The sequence below is a fragment of the Hirundo rustica genome, chromosome 3 (assembly GCF_015227805.2).
Source record: "Hirundo rustica isolate bHirRus1 chromosome 3, bHirRus1.pri.v3, whole genome shotgun sequence".
Taxonomy (NCBI): domain Eukaryota; kingdom Metazoa; phylum Chordata; class Aves; order Passeriformes; family Hirundinidae; genus Hirundo; species Hirundo rustica.
Genome location: NC_053452.1, coordinates 29649446 through 29674575, shown reverse-complemented (window position 1 = coordinate 29674575; position 25130 = coordinate 29649446). Strand labels below are relative to the sequence as shown.

Here is a 25130-nt window from a genome sequence, read left to right as displayed (position 1 = left end):
TGCTCTTCCATGAGCTGCCTGGAGAATGTTCTGGAAGGGCACTGTAGGCTGTCCTTCAGTGGTCCAGTGGTTTGGTGGGGTGTTGGTATGAATGCCTCCACAAGTCAACAGGAGAAGTCTGAGAGCAGCACCAAATCATAGAAGGTTTGGGTTGGCAGGGACCTTTAAAGATCACCCAGTCCACCCCCTGCAGCGAGCAGGGACATCTCCAACTAGCTCAGGTTGCTCAGAGCCTGACTTGGTGCTGAGCCTGATGGCCTGAAACTGGCCATCTTCAGCACAGCACGTCCTGTAGGAAGGAGAGATGTGGTACTCCCCATTGTCAGAAGAGTGTTTTCCTCCATGTTCTCCAGCCTTTAGCTGGAGGAAGTAGTTTTTGTTTCCTCAGCGTCTCCAGATCAAAAGGACTATTTCCCCTCCAGCCGAACAGACCATCTCAATGCACACACATGTGGTCTCAAAAGTCACTTCTCTCAGCAGCCTGCTCTGGTGAGTCTCTCTCTTTCATCACAGGGCAACGAGAACAGAAGAGACCTGGGCTGTATCTGGTCCTTTGCTGTCACAGGCAAAAGCCAAAACTTGTCCATAATGTCCTCTGCAAAGACTCATCTCCATGGAGCTGTTCCGGGGGATGTTTGGTTAGCAAGAGTAATATTTATGTTAAGCATGAATGAGAATCAAACATCAAGCACAGGTTTCAGTTCTGGTTTGGCATTTCCTGAGCAAAATCCCAACAACATATGAAATCTTTAAACCTTCAGGTCTGCATTGCACAGTCTCTCTCGTGTGAGTGTGTGCCTCCAGCCAGGCTATCTTGGTACTCCGCAGCGTGGCAATAACAAGCTTGCATTCAGCTGAAAGACCCTGCTCCCCTGTATCACCTGCTGAGAGGGTCCCGAGGTGCACAACAGGCTATGGAAAGGTTTCTAGGAATCACTTGGGGTCCTGCTGAGAAGCAGCCACCTCTGAACATATTGCAGCACTCACTGAATGGCTTCCAACAATGTGAGAGCTTCACAAGCTTTGTGAGAATCCGAAGGAAATTGCATCCAGTTGTCATTGCAAAAGAGGGAATTTAAAGCATGCACATTGTAATTATTCCCACTGGGAGCTGCCAAAAACAACAGGGTGGCACCCCATTGCTGGGGGAGGAGGGGGGGCAGAGGAGCTGGGGGGAGAAGCTGCAGAGTATCTCCTGCTGTGTGCGGCCAGGACTTTGATGTCCTATCTCCTCTGAGCACAAGCCCATCCCCACAGCATCTCCGGCCCTCCCGGTGCCACAGGAGAACACCAACGGGGCTGGGGGCAGAGGTGAGTCCCACCAAGAAGCCACAAGATCTTTGGCTGCCTCGTGTGGGAGCAGGGACCTGTACTCTGGCAGAAACAGATGTCTCTGGGTAAAGCCACCAGCAACCAGTTTGGAAGGTCAACATTCCATTTACAACGTTATCAGCAAATCGCCTAGATCCAAGTAGACATTTAGGTACTGAGTTCTCAATTTAACAGGAAATTGGATATCTAAACACTTTTGAGGATCTGTATGTAAAATGGGAATAACAACACCACAGCTTTTGTGGGTGGTATTTCTGAGGAGACAGAAGCTCTTCCCGGTGAGGTGGGCAGCGCTGGCAGACAGGGAGGGGCACTGCTCTCCTTCACCAGCCAGGGGACTCTGTGCCACCACTGCTGCTGCCGTGCCACCCAGAGCGCTTCTGTCGGTGCTCACAGCCACGAGACCTCTGCCCCGGGGAGCTCGCTGCTTCTGCAGAGGTCCTGATGCAATGAGCCAAAGAGAGCCATCGCCGGGTTGGCAGGCTGCAAAGGCCAGGGAAAGCACACATCTGTAAGCTGTCCCAAGCTTCCCCACCACCCTCTGCGCTCTGCAAAACATCTTCAATTATCACCAGAGTTTGAAAAAGATCCGGGAAGCAATACCTGGATCAAATCTAGGCATCATTAACCTGTAAAATGTCCTTTTTTTCTCTACCCAAGCTTTTCTCCTCCCAATGTACAAAGCAAAACATAGCAAAGGGAGCTGGGGGAGGCTGGGCCTGGAAGAGGCTCAAAAGAACCTAATCTCGTTCCTCTGTGTATGTTTTTGCTTTGTAAAGACTTTTGTGTACGTTGTTGCTCCAGATGTCAGCAGCAGAAGGGAGCAGCCAAGCTGCAGGCGACAGAGCAGCCTCGGGAGAGGGATGTCATGGACACACTGCCCAGCCAGGGGCCACCCCGGCAAAGGTGGCATTGCCCTCCTGTCCCTGCAGCAGCACCCAGCTCTGCTGGCATTCACAAGCCTGTCCCCAGTGCTGATCCTGCTGCTATGAAAGACAGCCTGGCCACAGTTGTCAAGAGCAGCCATGTCCCAGCTGCTCTCCCTGAGGAGGACAGCTCAAGGGAAACCCCTGGATGGGCCTGAGCAATGGCTGGAGCTGGATGTCATGGGTGTGACATCGTCCTACCAGCTGCCAAAATGCAGGAAGCGTCCCACAAATAACCTCTTGTGCAGTGAAATGGCCAAAGCCCACTGATTAATCTCCAACATTGGCTCTAGATTTCAGTAGTTGTTTTGATCTGTGTGTTAAATAATACCAGTGCCTCACTGAAAGAACATTTGCTGAGGTTTAACAGCAATTAAATTCATATGTATCTCTCGCATGGGAGCTAAGCTTCACTGAATATGGCTTCAATAATCGAGTGGTATTTTGTTTACATGCTGTAATTATATTAAAATCTATACCTAAACCTCACTGGAGACAGAGATTTTTTAATGTATGGCAGCCTTTGCAATGGACAGCATGATGCAGAGGTAAAAGGTGACAAGACGGATGCGGGGTGAGCATTCATAATATTACCCAACACCACAAACAAACTTGGTGGGGTTCCTGGCATCCAGAAGACGGCCACAGCTTCCAGCTCTTTTGCTGAAAGCTACTGGATGGCTAGCTGGAATCTCGGAGAGATAGGCATTAGCAGTGGACTCTGTCTCCCAACAGGGTCACAAGATGGTTGAAGTATTTCTCCTCATAGCTGTGGTGTAAGATTCACACGGCTAGGGTGTGGGCTCACACTTAGCATGAAGATAATGCTCCTCCCAAGTGATAGGATGTAGGATCCCAAATCTTAGCTCTTCCAGGCCTGCTAGGTGGGGCTGAGAGTTGCACAGGGGAATTTTTACCATTTGGAGTAAAGCTTTCTGGAGAACCAGAACCATAAATCAAACACAAGGTACTCGATACCATCTCTAGCTCCAAAGCCTCCAGCACTTTCTCTCTCTGGATTTGTATCTCCCTCCTTTGTGGCTGTCTTCTCAACCTGTAGTGTAAGCTTTTGGAGAACGGTGTTCTGTCGGTACTGAATGCTTGATACCCAGAGATTCTGCCTAACAGGCAACAGCCAGTGCCTCAGTGAGGACATATCCAGCACATTAAGCCCAGGAGACAATCAATAAGAGGTGGTGAGGAGAAGTATCAGAGATGCTGTGAATGTGGACAACCCTGCCCCATCCCATGTCAAAGTCAGATCATGATAGTGTGAACAAACCTCCCTCAGCCTACTGGAACTGGAAGAGCTCAGTGCAGGCAAGTAAAGAAGTTGTGTTTTTATGCTTTTCATCTCTCCACCTCACAGCACATGCTTTTCCCTGACACCTCCTACCATCACCCCAGCCACAGAACAGAAAGGAGTGACTGGAGACTGGTTTGGTGGGGAAGGTCAGTCTGTAAGTAGTAAGTGAGGGCAGAAGCTCTGGACAAGCCCCTGCATGGGCCCAGGCCGTGTAGGTGCATTCTGTGCCTGCCCACAGCACCATCACAGCAGGTGCCTGGTCAGATCCTGCCAGGGACATGCCAACCTTGCCACGCCAGTAAGCTGGACACCACGGCCCAGGCTGTCTGGGGGGCATTACATGACCAGCTGAGCAGGAGCCAAATGACTGCTCTTCTCTTCTAAATCCACGGCCACAAAGGAGAGTTAATTTGTTTGTCATGTGTTGAGTTGATGACTTTCCTCCAAGCAGAGGAGCTGTGGGAAGAGAAACAGTCAGGGGCTGAGATTAAACGGTACCTCCACTACTAAAAGCGAAGCAGATTTGCCTGTACTGAGTTTTCCTTTCCAAAAGCCATGCCTGGATAATCTCAGTTTCTACCTAAGAGATAGCAGAGCTGTCAGGACATACTGCGTGCGGCCACACAAGAAAACACAGACGTGACCCCTTGGCTTTTAGGAACAAATGTAAGGGGGAGGGGAGAAAAAAATTAGCAAGGGAAGAAAGCAACAAAACCCAAATTCATACAGCAAATGAATGTGAGAGCTTCTATTTTTACTCAGTAATCTACATGCCTGGCCCCCTTCCTATTTCTTCCATTTTTAATCTACAGCAAATATCTCTGAACTGTGCTGAGACAATAAATCTGGGGCCCTTTGAAGACCTTGGGCGGCAGTGCAACAACAATGCACTTCATAAACTAAACATTTTAGAGATTCGTCTTCCCTTTGATCTGCAGCACGGTACCCCCACTGCACGCTTGTGCACGCCCCGACGCGCTCACACGTCCCGCTGAGCCCACCATGCCGTGGGAGGTTGTTCCCCACCACTGGTGATGGACACGAGAGAGGTCACGGGTGGCTGTAACACGCAACGTGCACCCACTCAGGGATGCGCATGTGAGCAAAGCTCTTTTGGTAAAAGGACACCGTCAGAGATGTGACCACTCCAACACCAGTAAACAGCAGAACTTGAGGTCACGGTGGCAGAATTAATTGTTCAGTGGTAGGGGCAGGAAGTGGTTATAAGCAATAGGGTTTGTTTATTTTTAAAGCATAGTGAGAGCAGAGGAAAGGAACTTTATTGCATGATATCTTCCTTGTACCCGCAGGAGCCTCAGCAGGGTCACGTCCATGAGACCTACTATGCAGCCTTCAGCCCTGAACTAGCAGAGTAAGCGAGGGCAATAGCTATTTGTCATCCTTTGTGTAAGCCTGCTCTGGACACTTCGCCTGTGGGGTTCACAGACAATTGTTGACAGTGGAAAAATAATGAGGCACTGATCACTTCACCACTCATAGTGTCTGTATAGCTGAGTTCACTACGGCCTCCCACAGCCACCGAGCTGAAAGGATGCAGAGCATTTATGGACTCCACGTTACTCACCAGTGCATCATCCACTTAATTACCAAATACAGCTCCCCTGGGCCAGCAAAATTGCTGTAGATTAGCAAGCAAACAAGATCTCTAAGTATAGCAATTCGGGGCAAGAAATTAAAAAAAAAAAAAAAAAAAAAATTAAAAATCCACAGCTCAAAGAAAGAGAGTGAAAACTGGCTGTGAGAGGCATGCGTGGCCCAGGATCATATTTCCTGGTCACAGAAATTGAAGGCTCTGTTCCATCAGCTCGGTCTCCAGGTGTCAATACTCACAGAGCTCTGCCACAGTAGGCTACAGAGATCAATCCTACTGAGCCAGAAAAGCTCCTTGTCTGGAGACACCCTGGCCTCTTCTCTTCCCTCTCTTGGCCTCTGGAGTCTTCTCTTGGACTCTCAGCCAAGGGCCAACCTGGATCAAAGCTCTTTGACTTACATGAACTGACAGGATCATGGTAGGATTGAGGAGATCCATGGGCGTGTCACCCACACTGCAAACTGGTTAGCTACAGCACTTGCTGTGTGATGCGTGTGTTGGAGATGTTGGAGATTCTGAGGAACAGACAGAAGGTTGCTGCCTGTCATTCCTACTCATTTTCTGGATAATCCAGCCACTTGCTACCCTGCCATTGTGCAAGCACCAATTCAAACGCCAAAACACCAACTTCTACTCCTTTTTTGGGCTCATTCCTGAGCCCAAAATGCCGAAAATGGTTGATCTGTCACCAGGAGATTTCTGCTCACTTAGCTGATTCTGGGGAAGAGCTGCACCAGGCACACACAGCTGTGGGGCCAGAAGAGCAGGGCAGTAGCTGCAGCATTTTGAATCAACAGCACCCTCCAGCACCTGCCCTCCAGAAACCAAAGGGAGGACAAAACCCAATCGTTTGACACAAATTAATTTCCTGCAAAGGCTTCAGAGTGAGTTAAAAGCACATGCGAGTGCACACACGCAGAGCGCAGAGCCTGAAACCTGACCCGGCGCAAGCTGCAGCGAGCCAGCCCGACACGGGGGGAAGCGGGAAGCTCTCCATCCCTGCGGGAGACGGATGCGAACCGTGCTGCTCCTCACTGGTTTGAGTCAGCAAGCAGAGGGGAGCGCCAGTGCTTGCACAGGCGCAAGTCTGTGTCATAGGCAGAAGGGATGAGCAAAAACGCTGATCTTCTGCTGCCCACTGTGGATCCCTCCATTGCCATTTTCCAGGCTCCTTTTAGCCATCTTAGAAGGGCTTGTTCTCCAGCTGCTTCTCAGGCCCCTCTCACACTAGGTCTTCTAACCATGAGGCTTGTCAAAGCCAAGCTTCAGGCAATACTTCCAACCAAAATCAGAGGACCCTTCTTAAAATGTAAGATTCCTTTTTAAAGGATTGAGGTCTTCTGTTTGCTTTCTTGCTGTGAAGGCTACACACGAGCTTTCCTCTCCCCTCAGGAGCCCTGTTGTCAATGCTTTGAGGATGTGAGAGATGAGAGCCGCATGTAAGCACAGCACTCCAGGAGCAAATCCCGAGGAGAGGGGGGGTAAGTTCGTCTCTGGTGTCTCAGGTCATGCACAGGGGCTGGTTGTAGAGTGCCTGGGAGTGGCTGGGGGCAGCTGGGATGTTCCCCCAAATAACTCATTCTGCTTTCAGACAGTGCACATGGAGAATAAGTACGGGACTAAACACTGGCTACATGTGATGTACAGCATAGAATTTAGGGGTCAGAGGAGCTCAGAAATCAGGGCTGGAAAAGACTACAGGAGGTTGTTCAGTCCATCACCAGTCCCAAGAGTGCATCAGCTATCTCTGCAGTGCTTCTGACATGCTTTTCCAACCTCTCCTTTGAGACACATCCACCAATGGATTTCCACCACTCTTTTATCCATTAGCAGGGGATGTTTAGTATGTTTAGGACATGTTTAACAACTTAGGCAGGGAACAGAGAAAGTAAACACTGGAGTGGCTTCACTTTCCAGGATGAGAGGAGAGAAGTGAAACAGAAATAAGGAGGTAGATGGGAAAGCTGAGAAGAGCCACAAAAGACTGCCAAAATTTGGAATTTTGTCTCCTTCCACCCTCCAAGAGCTACACAAAGCCCAATCCTCCTCTCATCACATCTGGGGGCCCAAAAGGCTTCCAGATGGTTGACAAAAGAAGAGTCAGAGCCACGTCAGCACCCCATGAGGTCACGTCACTGCTGGGAGGTGATGCGTGAGATCGCGACTGTAACCCTCATCTTCATCACAAGCCAGCGCTGACGCCAGCGCTGAGATCGTGCTGGGGAGGACATATCCCTGGAAAGCGGCACTGCTTTCTTCCATCCAAGAAGCCTCTCCAGGTTGTCAGGAGCTGGTGGTGCCCATCCCAGGGCCTCACTGCTGCAGCAGCTCCCCAGCAGTTGGCTCACTGTAGTGCGAGGTTCCAAGCCTGTTACAGCCCTGTAATAGCAGAGCAACTCCACTCGGTACAATTCAACATTACCACTGCTGTTGATCTTGGCGTATTATTTATCCATCTCCAGAGCCATAAATTCCCTTCCTGGACTCCGTGACTTGCTTTATAACCGCACTCTTTGTGCTGAGACTGCAAAGCCCTGGGGACAAGACCTTTGCCTCCACACTTTCTATTTAGGGCCACGCAGCTTTTTGACACTAACAGAAAGAGTAACTTCCCAGATGACTTTGCAGCCATCACAGGAGTTTTTTTGGAATGCTACTTTTTCGGCTGCTCATAAGGTCACTGATGAGAGCAGGGATAAGCCTCAAGCCCAAGCTGCTACCACATGGGGATGAGGAGATCCTGGTAGCTCGCTTGCAAACATGACCCCCAACAAAGCATAAACTCTTTCCCCTACTCTCCCAGACGGATCAGCATTAAATTCCTCCCCCAGAGTCTCATTACTTGGCCTCTGTTTCTCAAGTGTGAAGCCTTTAAGGAGGTGAGTAGTCCCACCACATTATCGCTGGAGGCTCAGCTGCCTGCACGATCTCTGCACCAAGCTTTAAGAGCTCAAAGGAGAGCAGGGTTTGCGCTGCACACGTCCGTGTTTGACTCTCAGAGAGGCCTGGAGCTCGCCAGCCTCCCGGCTGGTGCATCAGGACCAGCAGCAGTTGACTCGTGCTCCAATCCCCATCCCAAAATCAATCATCCCCACCAGCCTTCTTGCTCTGGACCTCTGCAAGGGTCACTTTTCATTGGGGTGAGGGAACCTCAGCGATGCTTTCCATCCCTGCCTGCCTCAGCTTGGAGGGGTCCCTTGAGTGAACGGAGAGGCACATCTGGGCTGGATTACAGGGTGGTGCAGTGGCTTTTACAGCTACAGATTCCTGCATATGTGTCTGAGCAGGACATATATGCTCCTAGATCAAGATGCACAGAGCCCCCAGGGCTGAGGGCCCTCATTTATATAAGTCATCCTCGGTTACCCCTTCTTTGGAGGGCTCAGCTATGGACACTTTGGCAGGCTGGGGGCAGTGGGAGGAGATGCTCTGGCCGATGCTGTGGCTGATGCTTTCCCACTGGGCACAGGGAATTGCTTTCTTTTGAGAACAGAGGCCAAACGGAGGGAATCATTTACACCATTGAGAAGTGGGTGTAACACTGCAATTTACTGGCATATTGCAGCCACAGAGGCAGTGACTTCCCATGGATAAGGCGAGCTGTGAAGAAAACAAGGGAGGAGGCAATGAGGCTGAGAGTAAATCCACAGAGATCAATAATGTTTCATTAGATTTATGCCAGTTAGTAAACCAAAGGTTGTGGTCTGCTCTCTGCAGCACTGGTTTATCACAGCTCCAGATTTTATGCCACGGTCACTGCAAGCAGGATCTGTCCCCTGAGGTTTTAGAAATAACCTCTTTCTCTCAAAACTCTTTTCTTTAGCTGTCTGTGGGTTGAGAGAAAAAGACAATAATGTGTGGATGGAAAAACAACAAAAAAAAAGAACTAAATTAAAATTAAAACTCAGCAAGGCTCCAAAGAATTTACAGATGTCTCTCCTCTCCTTCCTCCCCCCCGCCCCCCGCCGCTTCTCCGTGGTCAGCTGTAAATATTTATCTGGCAGTCTGCAGTGAAAGGCATGGCCCAAAACACTTAATCACAATTCCAGCGTGGCTGCCCTCCAGAGCACCCCAAACCTGGGGGACAGTGGTTTTTTTCCGCAGCATTGTTAGAGGTAGGTACTTCTATCCTTATGCAGGCAAACAAGCACCTTCAAAAGCAATTCATAGCTTCTCCAACATGGGCTGCTGTGTGCTTTGTTTGTCTTCTTCTTTGGATATTTTTCTTTTTAAAGGGTATGATTTTCTTTTTTAACCGGAGTGGCGACGGTGGGCAAGCCCTGTCACCCCACTGTCAGCAGCAGCCTGGTGCTGATTGACAGGCAGAAGTGGAGTTGAAGTTAGACTGCATCAGAGAGGAGGTTTGGGAAATCTTCCCCAGAATCAAAGGAATCATTATGTTTCTATAATTCACCCCAAACTGTTCCACAAGTATTGATGGAACCTGACCCCATCTTCCCTATGAAGGGTGGCCGTCTCTGGGGTGGAGCCACGGCAGCTTCCATGGGTCGCTCAGCAGAAATTTGGGACGAGTGGAAGTACTGCTAGAGGCTGGCAATTGTAGGGGCTTTGCTTTTGAGGATGCCCAGCAAGAAACACCATTGGCACAGGGATTACTGTGCAGCAATAGGTACCTGCAAAATCAGGAGCAAAACCACGGCACCAGGGACTTGCAAGCCTCGCTCCCTGGCTTTCACTTTCATGGTGAGTCTGGCCTTCTGATGTTCCTGCAAGGATTTTGGGGAGATTTCTCTGTCTTCAGCTGCACTGTTCCTCCCCACACACAACCATTACATGGGGCTCTAAACCCTGTATATTTATATTTTTCCACGTCCTGATGGCTCACTTTCCAGTTTGATATGGAGGAGCTGGGAGAGGAGAAAGGATCATAACACACAAGGCTGTGGGTCCTCTGGAACACACCCCCAGGGCTTCCCTCCAAGACTGCTCCAGCCCCAGAGGCTGGAGCACATAAAGAGGCAGCCAATGCTCACTCTGTGTCCCAGCTTCCAGCCTCCCCAGCTGATGTGTGGCAGAGTCTTCCTCGGGAGAAGAAATTAAATGTCCCACCAAAAGCTTGGTTGCTACTTCACCGTAGTGATGATTGCCTTGGTTTCCGGCTGAAACACGAACATATTTTGCTTTTACTTTACTAGTTCTTTACTATTTCTTTACTAGTCCTTTGCTATTTTCTGCAGGGAGTGGCACATTTTGGCCAAGCAGAGCCATGCATGACATCATATTTTCTTACTGGCCTTTACTGCACTGCAATTGCCTCACCAGTTACTGCCACTTATTGCCAAGTAGCTGTTTCACCACCTGATTATTTATCAGCCTGCCTTCATGCTTTCCTGGGCATTGAGATTTAACTTCACTTTCCCCCTCCTCCTTGCCTATGTTTCCAGTGCAAATGATGCTATCACATCTGCAAACAAGTAGACCTCCTTGAAAAGGCAAGTCCACTACTTGCTCATTTAGAGCAGGAGATCAGTAACCAAAGAGATAAATTGGTCTGAGGTTAATCTATTATCCTGTCAGGGGCTGTTGCAATTTTTAACAGACTCAGAGCCTAGAGAATTGTTAAAGCCCCTTCCCTCTAAATATAAATATTTGATAATCTCAATATCCTTCAAGAAATAAACTCCCTTCTCTGCTGTAATTATTGTGACCTTGCCATTGCAATGCAAAGGGTACCTGAAAATGCATACCAACTAAACCCAAAAGTTTTCAAAACCCAGAGTAACCAGAGTTCAAACTGTACAGTTTTAAGTCTATTTTTAAAGCCAGTGCTGTGAGATTTGAGGCCTTCTTTGAGGTTTTGTATTCTCTGGGGCTGCTAATACTGTAGCAGTTAACTGTGTGCACTGACACCAACTGCAGCATCATCAGGGGGCTGTAGGATGCTCTGGGAACAGCACGTCCTCTTAAGGCAGGCTTTTCCAAAGGGCTCTGTTTGCTTTGATCAAAAGGGACTGCTAGGTTTTTATTACACATAGGCCACTGTACCATGGGAGATTTGCAGTCTCCCTAGTGCTGCTGTTCTCTGAGCCCACCCCACTGACTACACAGCATCATATCCCAAAATCCCTGAAAGTGCCAGGCCCACCTTTGACCCTTGCAGTGTAATAAATGGCAAGGTGCAGGGGCACATGGGGAAAGGCTGCTTTTATGGCAGGGTGCACAGTGCCCCGGACAAGGGAGAAGGTGAGGGGTGGCTTTGCATTTATCACTCCTGGGGACAGCCCGAGCAGTGCCAGGCACTGCCTGGGCAGAGGGTGGGCTCTGTGTGCCCATGCAACGGGCATGTGCCATGCTCCATGGGGTTAGCACGGTATTGAGATTACCCAGCTGCAATTCCCACCAGCTGCTCTGGAGCTGGCCCTCATGTCCAGCAGTCAGGCACTTGGGGTGGCTGCTTCATCCATCGTTCCCGGACCATCAGGACAGCTGGTTGCTGCTGCCTTCATCCAGCTGAGGCAGGCCATGGCAGGGTGGGGAGGACACGTGGGCACAGAAATATTCTCTGTACTGCAACTGCTGCCAGGCTGACAGCAGCAGCCAGAGCCGGGTTTTCCCACAGTTCCTTCATCTTCCCATCAGTGCCGGGGGTGAGGTGCCGGCCTGGCCCCCGGCTGCTGGCTGCCTCTCAGGGGGTGGTGGGGAAGTGGAAGGGGCTGCCTGGGCTCAGCTGGAGCTTCTCTGACCCAAACATTAAGCATGATGCTGTTTTGGCCATGCACTTTGTCCTCCTGTTTTGTGAGCCAAGATTTTATAAACCCACAGGGAGAATAACCTCCTCTTCCTCTTGGCCACTCCCAGTCCTACTTTTGGCTGCAGGCACTTCTTTGGTGCATGCCCCTGAGCTGCAAATGGGTCTCTCCTTCCACTTTCTCTTGGCTTATCAAAGGAAAAAAAAGAAAAGATAAATCAAGCAGATCCTTGCTGTTGCTTTTCCTCTTCAGGACATAATTACACAATGAGAAGAGCAGCCTGTCAGCCTGGCGAGTGCCATCCTCCTGCCCACCCCTATTTGCCCCAGAATCAGCAAAGTGGCTGCTGCAGGTAAGTCCCTGAGAAGCAGGAGGCTCGTGTTGCCTGCAGGCCCTATGAGCATCTGCTGACAGGAAAGCAGCTCCACATGTTCCACCATCTTCAAGGGACATCTTGGGTTCAGGGTCACATCAGCTCAGGCACACCCCCATTTGCCTGACATTGGTCTCAGGGTCTTTCTGCTGTTCATAGATAGAGGGGCAAGTCTGTGCTGGCAGCTGTGATGGGACACCTGGACACAGCATCAAAGAGGAATGGAGCCTTCCCTCTGACCTCACCATGAAGGGAGTCCCCACCAAAGCTGCACATCCCCAACAGCCTGGCCCAGGCAAGATTGTGACATGAAAGGATGACTTGAGCTGCACTGTTTATTTCCATCCCTGCTCTTTCTGTCACAAGGCCAGGAAGCCAAAATTATTTACCTGACACAAAGGGAAGCGACAAATTTGATTCAGAGATCAAGAAACTTTTCATTTCTCACAAGGAAGATGAATACTGCTCCTTCGCAGTAAGTGAATTGTTTGGCAGTGCCAGCACCAGGATAAAATGTGTTGCTCTCCTGGTTGATGTAGGATTGTCAAGGCCGGGCCACCCATGAGCTCAGCCATCAGGCAGAGGCAATGCTGGCATCTCTAAAGCCTGATGGGGGGTTCCAAACTGCACAGGTCTTAGAAGATTAATTTCTGAGTGGCTATTGTAAGGAAAGGGCTAAACCTTTGCCAGGCAGCTGCAAGATACCATGGGAAGGTGAGATGAGGAGTACTTACCCAGTCTATGGTACCCAGCCTCTTACAGTGGAAAGAAACCACACAGCAGATGACCCCAGATGAGAAGCCCAAAGTCTCTGGTTCCTGTCCAGAGCATTTCCAAACACACTGCAACAAGCCAGCCTCACCTCCACAGAGCAGCAGCATCACTCACAGAACAAAGGCTTGGTCATACAGGAAGCCCTTGGCAGCATCCCCAGCTCAGCACCAGGAGGTGCCTTGGGTGAGCTACCCTGAAGTCCTGGTCCGGAATGTAGGAGATTGATGGGGCAGAGTTCCCTCATGAGTGGGGCTGGAGAAGTACAGAGGGACTCGCAGGTCTCATCCTGCACCAGGGCTGTAGTCCTGGTTCCTACAGCCCAACCCAGCACGGGGCAAAGCCTCTCAGCAGCCCCAGCTCCCCACTCCCCTGAAGAACAGCTGTCACGTCCTTTGGCACATGGACAAAGCTCACTGAAGGAGCAATGCGAAGTGTGAAGCCTCTCTGAATATCTTGTTCGTGGTGTTTAGACAGCACTGCCTGTGGGCCAAGGCCCAAAGAGATTAGATTCCCATGGCCACAAATTATAGCACATGTTCTTCTTTTAACTGGTGCTTCAGATGATCCCAGTCACGTGGGATCAATTGCGGTGGTTAACCGCTCTGCAGTATCTACCTCAAGCACGCCAGCTAGTGCCGACACTTCTGCCACCTGCTTCCCGTTCCATTTCAGCCACAGCTGAAAATCTTTGTGCAACCAACAATTTCTCTAAGGACCTAAACTCTTTCTGCATTCTCTGTTCTGCATTTCAGCTCCAAAGGGAGGATCTTTCCTGTGCATTACTAGTGGGGTTCAAAAATAGCCAGAAAATTCGGTATTTTGGTGTGCACAAGTAAAAGCCTATTTACTTCAAATATTGTGCTGTCTCGCAGGGGCAATCAGAAGGCTACCTTTGTAGAGCACTGCAGTAATGAAAGCCCCAGAAATACCACTGGAGATGGAAAGGTCAGGTGATTTAATAGGAACCATGCGTGCTGCTCCATGTTTTCTGAGTAATCCAGCTTCTGCATGTCCTCGCTGCATTACAGACATGATGCATCATCTCCCCTTTCCTTGGCTTCATTAGGGGGACTGAATCTCCCCCGAGACCCTAATTGCTTCAAATGCTCTCTGCTCTATTTATATTTGATTTTACCCAGTGGTTTCAAGCAATACTGATCCTGAATGACTGTTGATCTAGGGCTGTAACCTGGCTGACGTCTGCTTTGAAGGAGCTGTGTGCAGGTTTGAGTAACACTCCACAAGGCAGAGAGGCCTCTGCTATTCAAGTAGAGGCTTTATAATGATCCAGTCAATACAATGCTTTTCTTCACAGACAGAGCCATGTGACCACGATTGTTTTCATATGTGTGCACTTAGTTTCAGGCTAATGTGTATCTTTCCCCTGTCTTTGTGTTGGGTCCTTGCCTCCGCTGCTCCCTACCTCGGTTTCCCCCTCACAAACTGGTCATAGCTCCCCTCGCTTGGGCCGAAGTGCCACCAAAACCTTGATAATCCACCTTGCCCTATCTGAAAAGGGATCTTTCCTGCCCTGCCTGGTGGAAATAACTGCAGCAGGCCTCACTGCTGGCAACCCAGGCATCTAGAGGTCAGCAGAGAGAGGGAGGAACATTTGTTCCCTACTCGATGGACACGGACCTGCTTCATGGCCTGGGCAAAGCGGTGCCTTCCCTCTGCTGCCGCAAGGGCAGAGGCACGGCTCAGTCTGCGTGGTGGTGGGGGCAGGAGGAGCACAGAAAGCAGACAGATGGCTACACAGCCAGCCCAGTTATTACCAGAATAAATTGGGTAAATCACAGGCTAAGCAGTTGCTCTCCCTGTGGTAGAAGAGGATCTGACACTGTGATTGAAAATTAGCAGCATCTCAGAGGCAATCACGGCTGGGAAGCTTGCTGTGCTGGGAAGCTCCGCTCATCCGGGTGTTGCACTTGGACTATGTTATTACTGCACCTTAAACCACAAGAACAAAATGTTTGGGACGTGCTAATGACACCAGGAAAAACAGAAGCATTTTGATTTGGTAGTAATTGTAGTAATTATTTGCTACCATGGTAGATATGAATACAATATAATGGGTCTGATTATTTATCAGCATTCAACACCAGAAAGAAAACAATGCTGGTAAATAGCAGAGGGTTTATTTTGGGAACTGCTTAAAGCCAAGAAAGGATGAAACATCTCTGTTCAAAACAGGGCCTGTGGAGGCTCTGTGGCAAAGATCTGAAAAAGGCCTTCAGGCTTCACAAGAGCTGTATATGATTGAGGTTTGTGTTTGGCTTGGTGGCACTGCCAAGGCCAGGTTTGCTGAGCAGCCTGCCCTTGGGCAAGGCCCTGACCAACATATTGCCAAGTGTCACCCACTGGCAAAGAAACCACCCAGGGTAGAACATTTTGGCAACCCATTTTGGAAAATCTTAGCAAAGATTCTTCAAACACTTGCAGGAGCGCACAAACAGGAGAGCTGTAGGCACATCAGGACAGATCTCACATCAGCAATACCCACTATCCCCCAGTGGGGAGCAGAGGCCTGTGACACCCCGTGCCATAGCCTGCCAGCATGCTCCCAGGCCACTAGACCAAGGACAGATGCTGACCAGCCTGCCTTGGAGTGTCTGCAGGACATGCCAGGGCAAGGCAGGCATTGATCCTAGGGGACCCTTTGGGAGAAAGCAACTTTCCTCCCATTGCAGATGGCAACCACGCTCCTTTCAAAGGGGCTTTGTTGTCTCCATTCACCTCTCTGCTTTGCATCCAGCTCCCACGGCACTTTCAGTTCCTCCACTCACCCAACCTCGGAGCTACTCCGCTGTGAGCGTGTCAGATGGAAACATGCAATCAGCTCTGGCCAACCTCCTAACAGACCCAGCTGTTATTACAGCAGGCACTGATGTGAGCAGCCACAAAAGCAAACAGATCTTTGGGCTCCTCATGTGTCTGAAGCTGCCTCCACATCCTGCCCCACGTTTACTGAAAACGTGGTCAGGTCCTGCCAGGCTTGGCATGCAGCTTCAGCCAGAGTGATCTCTCAAAGCATCCACAACTTCTGTTTCCTCATGCCTTTGGCTTGAAAAAGCCCACTGAAATCTAGCTCAGGAAATGGTGCGATACCAACAAGCTTAAATGTTCTCATCATCACCGATGTTACTTCTGCAGAGCCTTTCTGCTTCAGCTGCATCCTCTTTGGCTTGCTGGGTTGAGGTTTACCATGTGAGGGCTACCCATCACTGGAAGATGCTTGTCCTTGCTTTCCTAACATGTTCCTAAATTTCAAAAGGTAATTCCATGCATAACATACCCATCATAAGCCTGCAGCAGTGCTCAAACCAAACTCAGTTTGTTCCTCTGACACATAAACACTGGCCTGCCACCCAGGACCTCACACACTTCAGAAACCTGAGCCTGAGCTATGCCTTTGTGACCAACCTCTGCACACAGCCACCATGGGTGATTCAGGCTCAGCCTGGCTTGGGCCAAGGGACATGATGGATGCCAGACAGCCCTGGTGAGCCAGGGTTCTCACAGGACCCACACACTGAGGGCAGGGAGGATCTGCAGGATGCCCATTTGCAGCCATGCAGATAGATCAGTGAGTGGCTCAGGTTTCAAGCACTCCCCAAGCAGTAGCAGGCCCCCACCCTCACCATCAAACACATGAGGGCCGAGTCATCACTGAGACCTCCCCATGGAGAAATTCTTGCAATTGTAAAGGCAGGGAACATGCATACAAGGCAGTGCTGGCATGCCAGGGTTGGTACATGTGCCTGTTTGGAGCTACTGGCCCACCAGGAACCCTGGCCACTGAGGAGGGGGCAGAGATGGGAATGGCACACAGTAACGCACCCTAGAAAACGCCACTCTGTCACCACCTCCTCAACCAGAGGCGGCATTAGTGCATGTAGTTTCCTAGGGAGTATTTTTATTTTTTCGTCTTTCTTTTCAAGTCTGTAGCTGTGTAAATACCAAACAGCCACAGCATCTTGTGGCACAGGGTTCCCCAGTGCAACCCCACACTCCGTGCAGATTTGCCTGTGGTTGTTTGCTTTGAACCTGCCACCTGCTACTTTTATCTGATGTCCCCGCAGTTCTTGTCTGAGAAGCAACAGAATACAATCACCTTAATTTGTACTGAGATCACTTTGTCTTGAGTCACTGGTATCCAGGTGCCTGCCTCTTTTTAATTCAATGGTGAAAGCTCACAAGTGCCTCAAGGGCACAGATCAGGCATTTGTAAATTTTTCTTCACTTTTCCAGTCATTACTGGTGTGATGCACTGCAAAAGTCTGCCAGTTATTAGCATAATAGATGAGATTGCAGAAACAGGAGAGAAATACCACCCTTGCCTTGGCATACATAACCCATCTGTATGTCCTCCATGCACCCTTGCCTGCAGACACCTGTGAACACACAGCCTCATTCACGCCCCTCCCCTGCACGGGCTCTTCTGCCCATGCTCCAGATGCACATCCATCAGCATCCATCCTTCCAGAACCACATGCATGCATGCCCCTTTATCCAGAACCACACATGCATGCCCCTTTATCTTTACTCCTCCAATATGTCCTTCTGATTAAGCTATAACTAATATGCCATAAATACAAACACCACCGGCACATAAATGCCACTGTAAATGCACTGCGTCTATACACCCACCTATGTATCAGCACATACCCCATTAAATCCTAACTTGACACACACCCTTGAATGCATTCTTCCACCCCACACTTTGCCACAACATGCTATGCAGCTTCAGGAAGAGCGAGGGAAAGCCCAAAGTTGTTTGAATGAGATGCTCTGTCCAACTGGAAATTCTGCTTCTCAGTTTTTCCTGTGCCAAGCCGTGTTTCAGTGGTCTCCATCGAGCCTGGGGTGAGAACCATGGCCCCAGCAGCATTGCCAGTTCTGCCCATTTTCCTGGTCAATCCCAGAGGTAGGCAGATGGGCTAACACTCAGCATGCAGCTGGAAACAGGGTGGTGGGTGGGTCTTTCAAGCACCACTGCACTTCGCAGCACAGAGGTGGTGAGCATGCCACAAACGGGCTTTGCACAGAGCCCTGTCAGACTGACCCAGGTGAGCAGAGGGCACCCTGCTCGGGGGTGACTGGCAGAGGACAGAGATCTCTGCACAAATGAAACACAGTGAGACAGAAATGCACATACATATGCATAATGTGTACCTGCATGCATGTACACATGTATATGTCAGAAAATGTTTGGACAACACAAAGAAGAGGTGATCCCGTGTGCTGGCTGCAAAGGGATGCGCTACGGCTCAGGGTATACATGTAGCAATCCATTTTGCCACTGCTGTGATCCTGGTTCCTCTGTTATCTTTAAAAGGCCATAGCATTAACCTAATTAATTTACTTTAATTGGAGAACAGCATTAGCTTAAATGGTCCTGCTTAAATCGTGGAGAAGCTGTAGCCAAGCTCGTCAAACAGCCGCTTGTCCCCATTCACCCTCCTGCAGATGGTTAACACAGCTGAGCTGCACTTCAGCACAACAGCCCTGCTCTCTTCACAGGGTGTTTTCTGCTCTGAAGGGAAACACCTGCACATCTCCAAGCAAGACGGCTCAGAGCAGAGAAGGGACTCTGCTTAGAAGTTACAGCCTCCTCTGCTGAACCAGGACCCAAACCTGGCAGGAAGCCAGGAGCTCCAGCAAAGTAGAAGTCCTGAGGAACCCATGCCAAGTTGAGAGCGCTCACAGTGCTTTGCTCAGACCTCAGCCAGCATCCCTGCCCACTCTGGCAGTGGAGGAAGTGTTTGCACAAGGTGGTTTGGAAGCCACAGAGGTGAACAGCCCTGCACTGATGGATGCCTGGGCAGCAACAGGGGGCAGTGGCTGCAGCAAGGACCGTGGCTCAAAAACCACAGCTCAGCTCTCATTTCCCCGGTTTCTGCTGTTATCTCCTGCAGTGGGCTTTGGGAAACCGTTCCCACAGGCCAGGGTCTGGCATCCAAAGGAGGCCAACAACCTCATTCTCCTTTGTCAGTAACATTGGTAACTACAGCTAAAAAGTACCTTGTAAGATCTTCATGAATACCCCTAAACTGCCTTCTTTGAGCTTCAGAGTTGTTGCCCCATTGCAGTTTATCACCATGTTTCACCACAAAAACTGCCCTCTTGTGTTGTAAACCCAGAGGCCCAGCTTGCAGGGAGAGATGATGGGTGGGCACGACTAAACCAAATCCAAACACATGCTGGGGACCCAGACAACAGCCCCAGGGGCAGCAGCAGCAGCTCTACCCCCAGCTCACCCTGGCCAGTGGGCTGGCTGTGCAATGCCAAGGTGTATGCCAGCCCTTCACCAGCTATACCCTGGCTTCGGAGCGCTAGGTGTCCATACCTCCCTCTGAATAAACAAAATAGACTTACAACAGGCTCGACCTGGCAGAGGCCTAGAGATGATCAGGGTTTGTGGAGTCATAGCCACCACCACGGTTTTGAACGGCACCTGGAGCCCCAAGGGTGGCTGTGCTGAGGGATCAGGCTGTGCTGGAAGAAACATCCCAGAGAAAAGCATTCTGAAAGGGACATACAAGAGCAGGGACGCGGGGGAGCCAGCAAGTCACCGTACAACCCTTGCAAAATTGGCCAAGGACAATTAACAAGCTGCAGCTGACTGAGGGGAGGATTTCAAGATAAGAGGGATGGCAAGAAGCCTAGAGGAGATCAGAGCTTGTATGGAAGAATGGAAAAGGCCTCCTGGGAATGAATCTAAGCAGGACTGCTAGGGGAATTTATGCTAATATCTCTCAGGAGGCCTTGGAAGAGGGGACAAAGGTAACAGTCTTGTGAGATGCTGGTGAAGATACAGAGTTAGGAGAGGTGGGGAGAGACAGGAATTAGCTCAAGTAGATAGCAAGGGGTGGGGAATGCACATTTCAAGTACCAAAGATGGTGTATTTAAAGCAAAATCCAGAGGAAGGAGTGAACTATAGCCAAATTATGGAGAAAGAAAACTGCTCTGGCTGTAAACAAAAGGGCTGTGGAGAATCTCAGGACGGATATGCAAGACTTCCTGAAGTTAAAATTACAAGCCAAAGGCTATTTGGGTAGTTCCCACCCTTCTGTTTTGGGCGGGGCTGGAAAGCTCCAGTCAGGCTACATTTGACCTGCCCAAGCAATAGGCAACTCACTCCAAAGGCAAAGCACCAGTGCGGGACAACACACCATACCGGTACACCGCACCTCAAATGGAGCAGCTGCATATACAAAGAACCTGCCACTCATTTTGGAAAAGCTCTCCATTTTCAAAGCCATTCACTTGCAGAGGCGGCCTCCTTGCATTGTGGAGTGCTTAGGACTGGCTGCACTGTGTCATAGCTGACTCTACTCCACCCCCCCCCATAGCCCTGCCCACAAACACCCAGAAGATGCCAAACCCACAAGACCCACTCTATATTCAAGAGGTGTGAATATAGCAGCTGTTACACTTCATTTCATTGTGGAGTTTTTAAATTTTTTTATTATTATTATTTTTTCTTCTGACTGAAAAAGACAGAAAAGTTACAAAAGTAGTAAAAGGCAATGATATCGGGCAGGACATCCCTGTTCCCTGCTCCCACCCGGGGCAAGGCAGCCTGCCCCACCTGCTGGCTGGCAGGAACGCACCTCTGGGCCCCAGTGCCTCGGCAGCTCTTGCTGGGCAAAGCTTGAGGCTGCAGGGCCGTGCAGGGGCTGCCACCCCAGCCCTCTGCACAAGGAATGTGCCTCTCAGATAGTGACCAGGCTATTGCTGTCCCATCTCCTGAGCACAGGGATTTGGTCCAAAGGAGAAATGCTTCCTGTCCTGCACTGGTCAGCTCAGTCTGGCAGCAGTTAAAAAGCTGAGGTGTGCCATCAAAACAAGATAAGCAGAATTTCTACAGGGGGCAGGAGGAATCAGCAGAGGAATTGCGCTCTCTTGGCAACAGAGACTTACAGGGAACCATGAGGGTCTGCCAGAGGTCCCTCACCAGTAAATACAAGTGTCCTCTTGGAGGTGGTGCTGGTGCAAGGGGTGGCCCAGCTGTAACAGCCTGGAACCAAAGAGCAGGCAGAGCTGGGACAATATCAGGACACATGTCCCCTCACCACCTTGCCCAGCTGCTCTGCCTGCCTGAATGACAGGAGTTAGGGAGAAGAGGGTGGGGTGGGGGATTCAGGTCCCCAAGCCTACAGCCTCTGGACTTCCCCCAGGGGCGTCAGTGAAGGGCCCAGACCAGTTCACTGGGTAGCCTCCTACTGGCAGCTGGACTGACCATTGGTCTCAATCAAAGAGCAGCATCAAAGACTCTACACTGAGGCAGATTTAAAAAACAAAAAAATATTTTGTATTACTCACAGTTGTTCCTCTTGATCTGGATAAACACTAAACTAGTTGCTTCCCCTCGCACTCAGATACAGGCTCATGGTGGGGAATACCTGCACAAAGAGCTTACTCTCTCCACCAGGTGCAGCAAGAGGAAAGGCCTTGTTCCTCTGACTCAACAGGAGAGGCAAGAGCAATTAACTCCTGCCTTGTGGCACAAAACACACACATGCCTCAAGGACAGATCCCAGTCAAACACCCGTGGTAGCAAGGCTTAGCATGGTTCCAACAGCCTCAGAACTGTGAGGAAATGTCCCCCACCTTCACTCAAACTCCCCTCCTGTTTCTTCCACCAACAGCCACAAAATGGACTGCTTTTTCCCATTCCTTGCTTCATCTGGGAATATTGTTCCACTGATACCAGAAGAGTGTACCTGAATTTAACAGCTAGCCTAAACAAGGGCTGTGGAAAGCTTGCTGGAGAAATTAAATTGGTTTGAGTTTGGTAGTACCAGTTACCTCCATCATCATGCAGTGGGACAATACCATGGAGAGGTGTTACATACCCCAGAACACACACTGCCTCAGCAGAGAGGAGATCCATGAGCACACAGTCACCCCCTCAAGTTCTTCTCTTTGATGATGCTGAGAGGACTGAAGGTGGGTGCTGAGTTTTCCTGGATGGCTCAACACAGACCTTCCAATTCTAGAATTTTATTCTAACCCCAGATCTACATATGGATATCTCACTCACCTATTTCAGTCTCTTTTTGGACAGTATCACTGAGCTGCCAGTAGATAATCTGGAATGCACAGCTAAATGAGCCAGTTACTCCTCCACACACCTCCCTGTCCTAGGGTTTTCCACTTAAGAGAGCTTGATGTGAATGCAATTGTAACAGTCTCAGAGAGGGATCTTCTTGTTTTGCAAGCAGCTCTGTATAGCCTCTGTCTCCGACCCTGAGCTCACTTTTGAGAGGGAGAAGTGTCAGGTCTATAGCAAAGCACTGCAGACCTAGGTATCCTTGGGAAACTGACTGGATTTGGTTTCACAGCTTCATCACTCATCCCTGCTGCCATGCAGGTCATACTAACCCCTGAACACCTTCTGGATATCTTCATTCACCACCACCCTCATGTTTGACTCTGCCTTGGGGGTAGCTCTGGCCATTTGTGGACCTGAGTGGTTTGCTTTGCCCTGAAAGACAAAACTCACTACATCTGCCACTGCTTGGATCCATCAGTGGTATGAGAACAGGCACTGCTACCGAGCCATTTGCTTCCTCCTGCCAGAGCAGCTGCATTGCAAAGATGTGCCATTGCCCCTTCTTCTCCCACCCCTCCCCTTGAGTATCACCACCTCCCCTTCTCCCTGCCAGGCAGGACACTGGTTGATAGTTCCTGAGGTTTTTTGGAGCAACTCCTTCAGTAGGCACATGACGGTTCTTCCACTGGAGCTATCGGGCTCAGCGGCTTCAAGGTGCTGAGGGAACGGAAGGCAAAAGTGGAGGGATCATACATAAAGTGGGGTGGCGGGCGGCCTCCGTTGATGCTCTGCAGGGGAATAAGAAGAAGAATGAAGTCAGTGCTCATATCAGCTGCCAACAGTGAAGTTCCTGCCTTGAGAGCTTTGCATCCTCCTCTCTGGTACAAATGCTTACACCTCCTTGAATGGGTGGTCGTGCTTGCACTTGCAGCAAATGGCACTAACATAAGCACTGGAAGCACTCTGCTCACATCCTTGCTCTTACCCTTAAGATAAAAAGCAGACACACCTCCCTTCCTCCAGGACTGAGGTCCTTAGGATCCACATGACTAGGGCCCATGGCACCTCTAGCCACTAAGTGAAACAGGATATCCCTGATGCATTTAGAGTACCGGAATCAGGAAAGCATCATTACCAAAAGGTACCACATGGAAGAGCTAAATTCACTTGGCCTTGAAATAAGATCTAATACAATTTTAGAGCATGGAGACAAACTAAGTCATCTCTTGAAATTCATTCTTCAGCCCCATTTTTCAACAGTTCTCCAATAAAGATTTACAAACCACTCTCTTTCTTAAAGTCCCAGGCATGCTGAAACTCTCCAGGGTTTTTGGTTCCAGACTCTACATTTTGATGAGGAATGGTTGAGACATGCTCGGAGGAAAAGGATCCCACTCCCAAGGCCTTACAGACTGGTTTCTACCGTGGCCATTAAAGATCATGCTCTCCTCTTTTGCTCCCAGTGTTCAGAGCATGGTCAGAACAGGTCCAGAGTAAGGAGGCCAGAAATAGCCATGTACTCCCTGCACTGTGTGACAGGACAGAAATGCTGGTCTTGCTGCTCTGTGGTCCAGGAGAGTGTTTAATCATGATTCTGCAGAGTTCATTCCCAAGGAATATGTAGGAAGTTCAGCAGCTCAGAAACTCATGCAAATGTCCCCTACACTCATCTCACTTCCATCATTCTTGGGAAGGGTTTTACCACTATTTTCACAGAGGTTAGGAAAAAACTCAATGAGATACAGATTAGAAAAAACCCAAAAACCTACAGGTTGAGGAGAGAAGTGATTGAAAGCAGCCCTGCAGAAAAGAACTTGGGGGTGGTGGTTGACGAAACACTCAACGTGAGCCAGCACTGTGCACTCACAGCTCAGAAAGCCAGTGGAATCCTGGGCTGCATCAAAAGCAGAACGGTCAGCAGGTTAAAGGAAGTGATTCTCCCCCTCTACTCTGCTCTTGGTGAGACCCCACCTGTACTGTATGCAGCTGTGGAGTCCCAAACAGAAGAAGGATATGAAATTGTTGAAGCAAGTCCAGAGGAAGACATGAAGTTGTTAAGAGGACGGGAGCACCTCCCCGATGAAGATAGGCTGAGAAAGTTGGAGCTGTTCAGCCTGGAGGGAAAAAAGGTAGCATTGAGACCTCACAGAAACCTTCCAGTATCTGGAAAGGGACTACAGGGAAGCCAGAGAGAGACCCTTCTTCAAGAACTGTAGTGACAGGATAAGGAGTTATGGGTACAAATTGGAAGAGGGGAAATTTAGTCTAGATATTAGGAAGAAATTCTTTCCTGTGAGGGTGGTGAGACACTGGAACAGGTTGCCCAGGGAGGCTGTGAATTCTCCAACCCTGGCAGCGTTCAAGGTGAGGCTGGATAAGGCCTTGAGTAGCCTGGTCTGATAGGCTGAGCTCTTAACATTCTATGTGATTCAGACTGGGCTGCGGTATTATGTGACTCCCTGCTCCTTTTTCTAGGCCTTTCCTAACTAGAACCATGGTCTGCTTTGCTTAGCCTGCACTGTGGGACTGCTTCTCAAAGAATTGGGCTTTTAAGGAACAATTACCAACTCTACTGTTTCACAGAAGACAGAGGTTCATTTAGCACTTCAGATTCAGGTCTATCACATAGCTGCAACCACCTAACAGCATGGCAAGGTGATGTTTTGATGCCTTCACCCCTCCTCTGCCTGGGTTTTAACCTGTCATTACAAGACAACAACACACAAATATCCCCAAAAAGCCGCTCAGATGGTTTGTCCGACCCAAACACACACAGCAAATCAGAGTGAGCTAAGGAAGTGCCCAAACCAGGCCCTGAGTGCTGCAGTAACTGCAGCAGGATCTGGAAGCCTCTTGTCTCCAGGCTCTTGGTCACAGCTCAGCCCCATGGGGCAGCAGCCTTCACATCAGGAAAAACCTCTAAAAGCCAGTGTGGGCAGCGTGTTCCTGCCTAGTCGGTCTCTCTTCTGCAAATTAAGACGGGCACTTGAGAATGGAAAATGCCAACATGGTGCCTGGCATCAGCTGTGCCTGGA

The 25130-nt window shown here is 49.8% G+C and overlaps 1 protein-coding gene across 3 annotated transcripts in view; it reads right to left on the bottom strand.

Moving 5' to 3' along the window:
- Positions 1-20490: 20490 nt before the first annotated feature.
- LOC120751090 (uncharacterized) overlaps positions 20491-25130 on the bottom strand; it is a 60132-nt gene continuing 55492 nt past the window's right edge. For all 3 annotated transcript variants that reach the window (XM_040060438.1, XM_040060439.1, XM_040060441.1), the window contains one exon: positions 20491-22883. In XM_040060438.1, the coding sequence (XP_039916372.1) occupies positions 22755-22883 (129 nt within the window). In that variant the 3' untranslated portion in view covers positions 20491-22754. The remainder of the gene's footprint in view (positions 22884-25130) is intronic.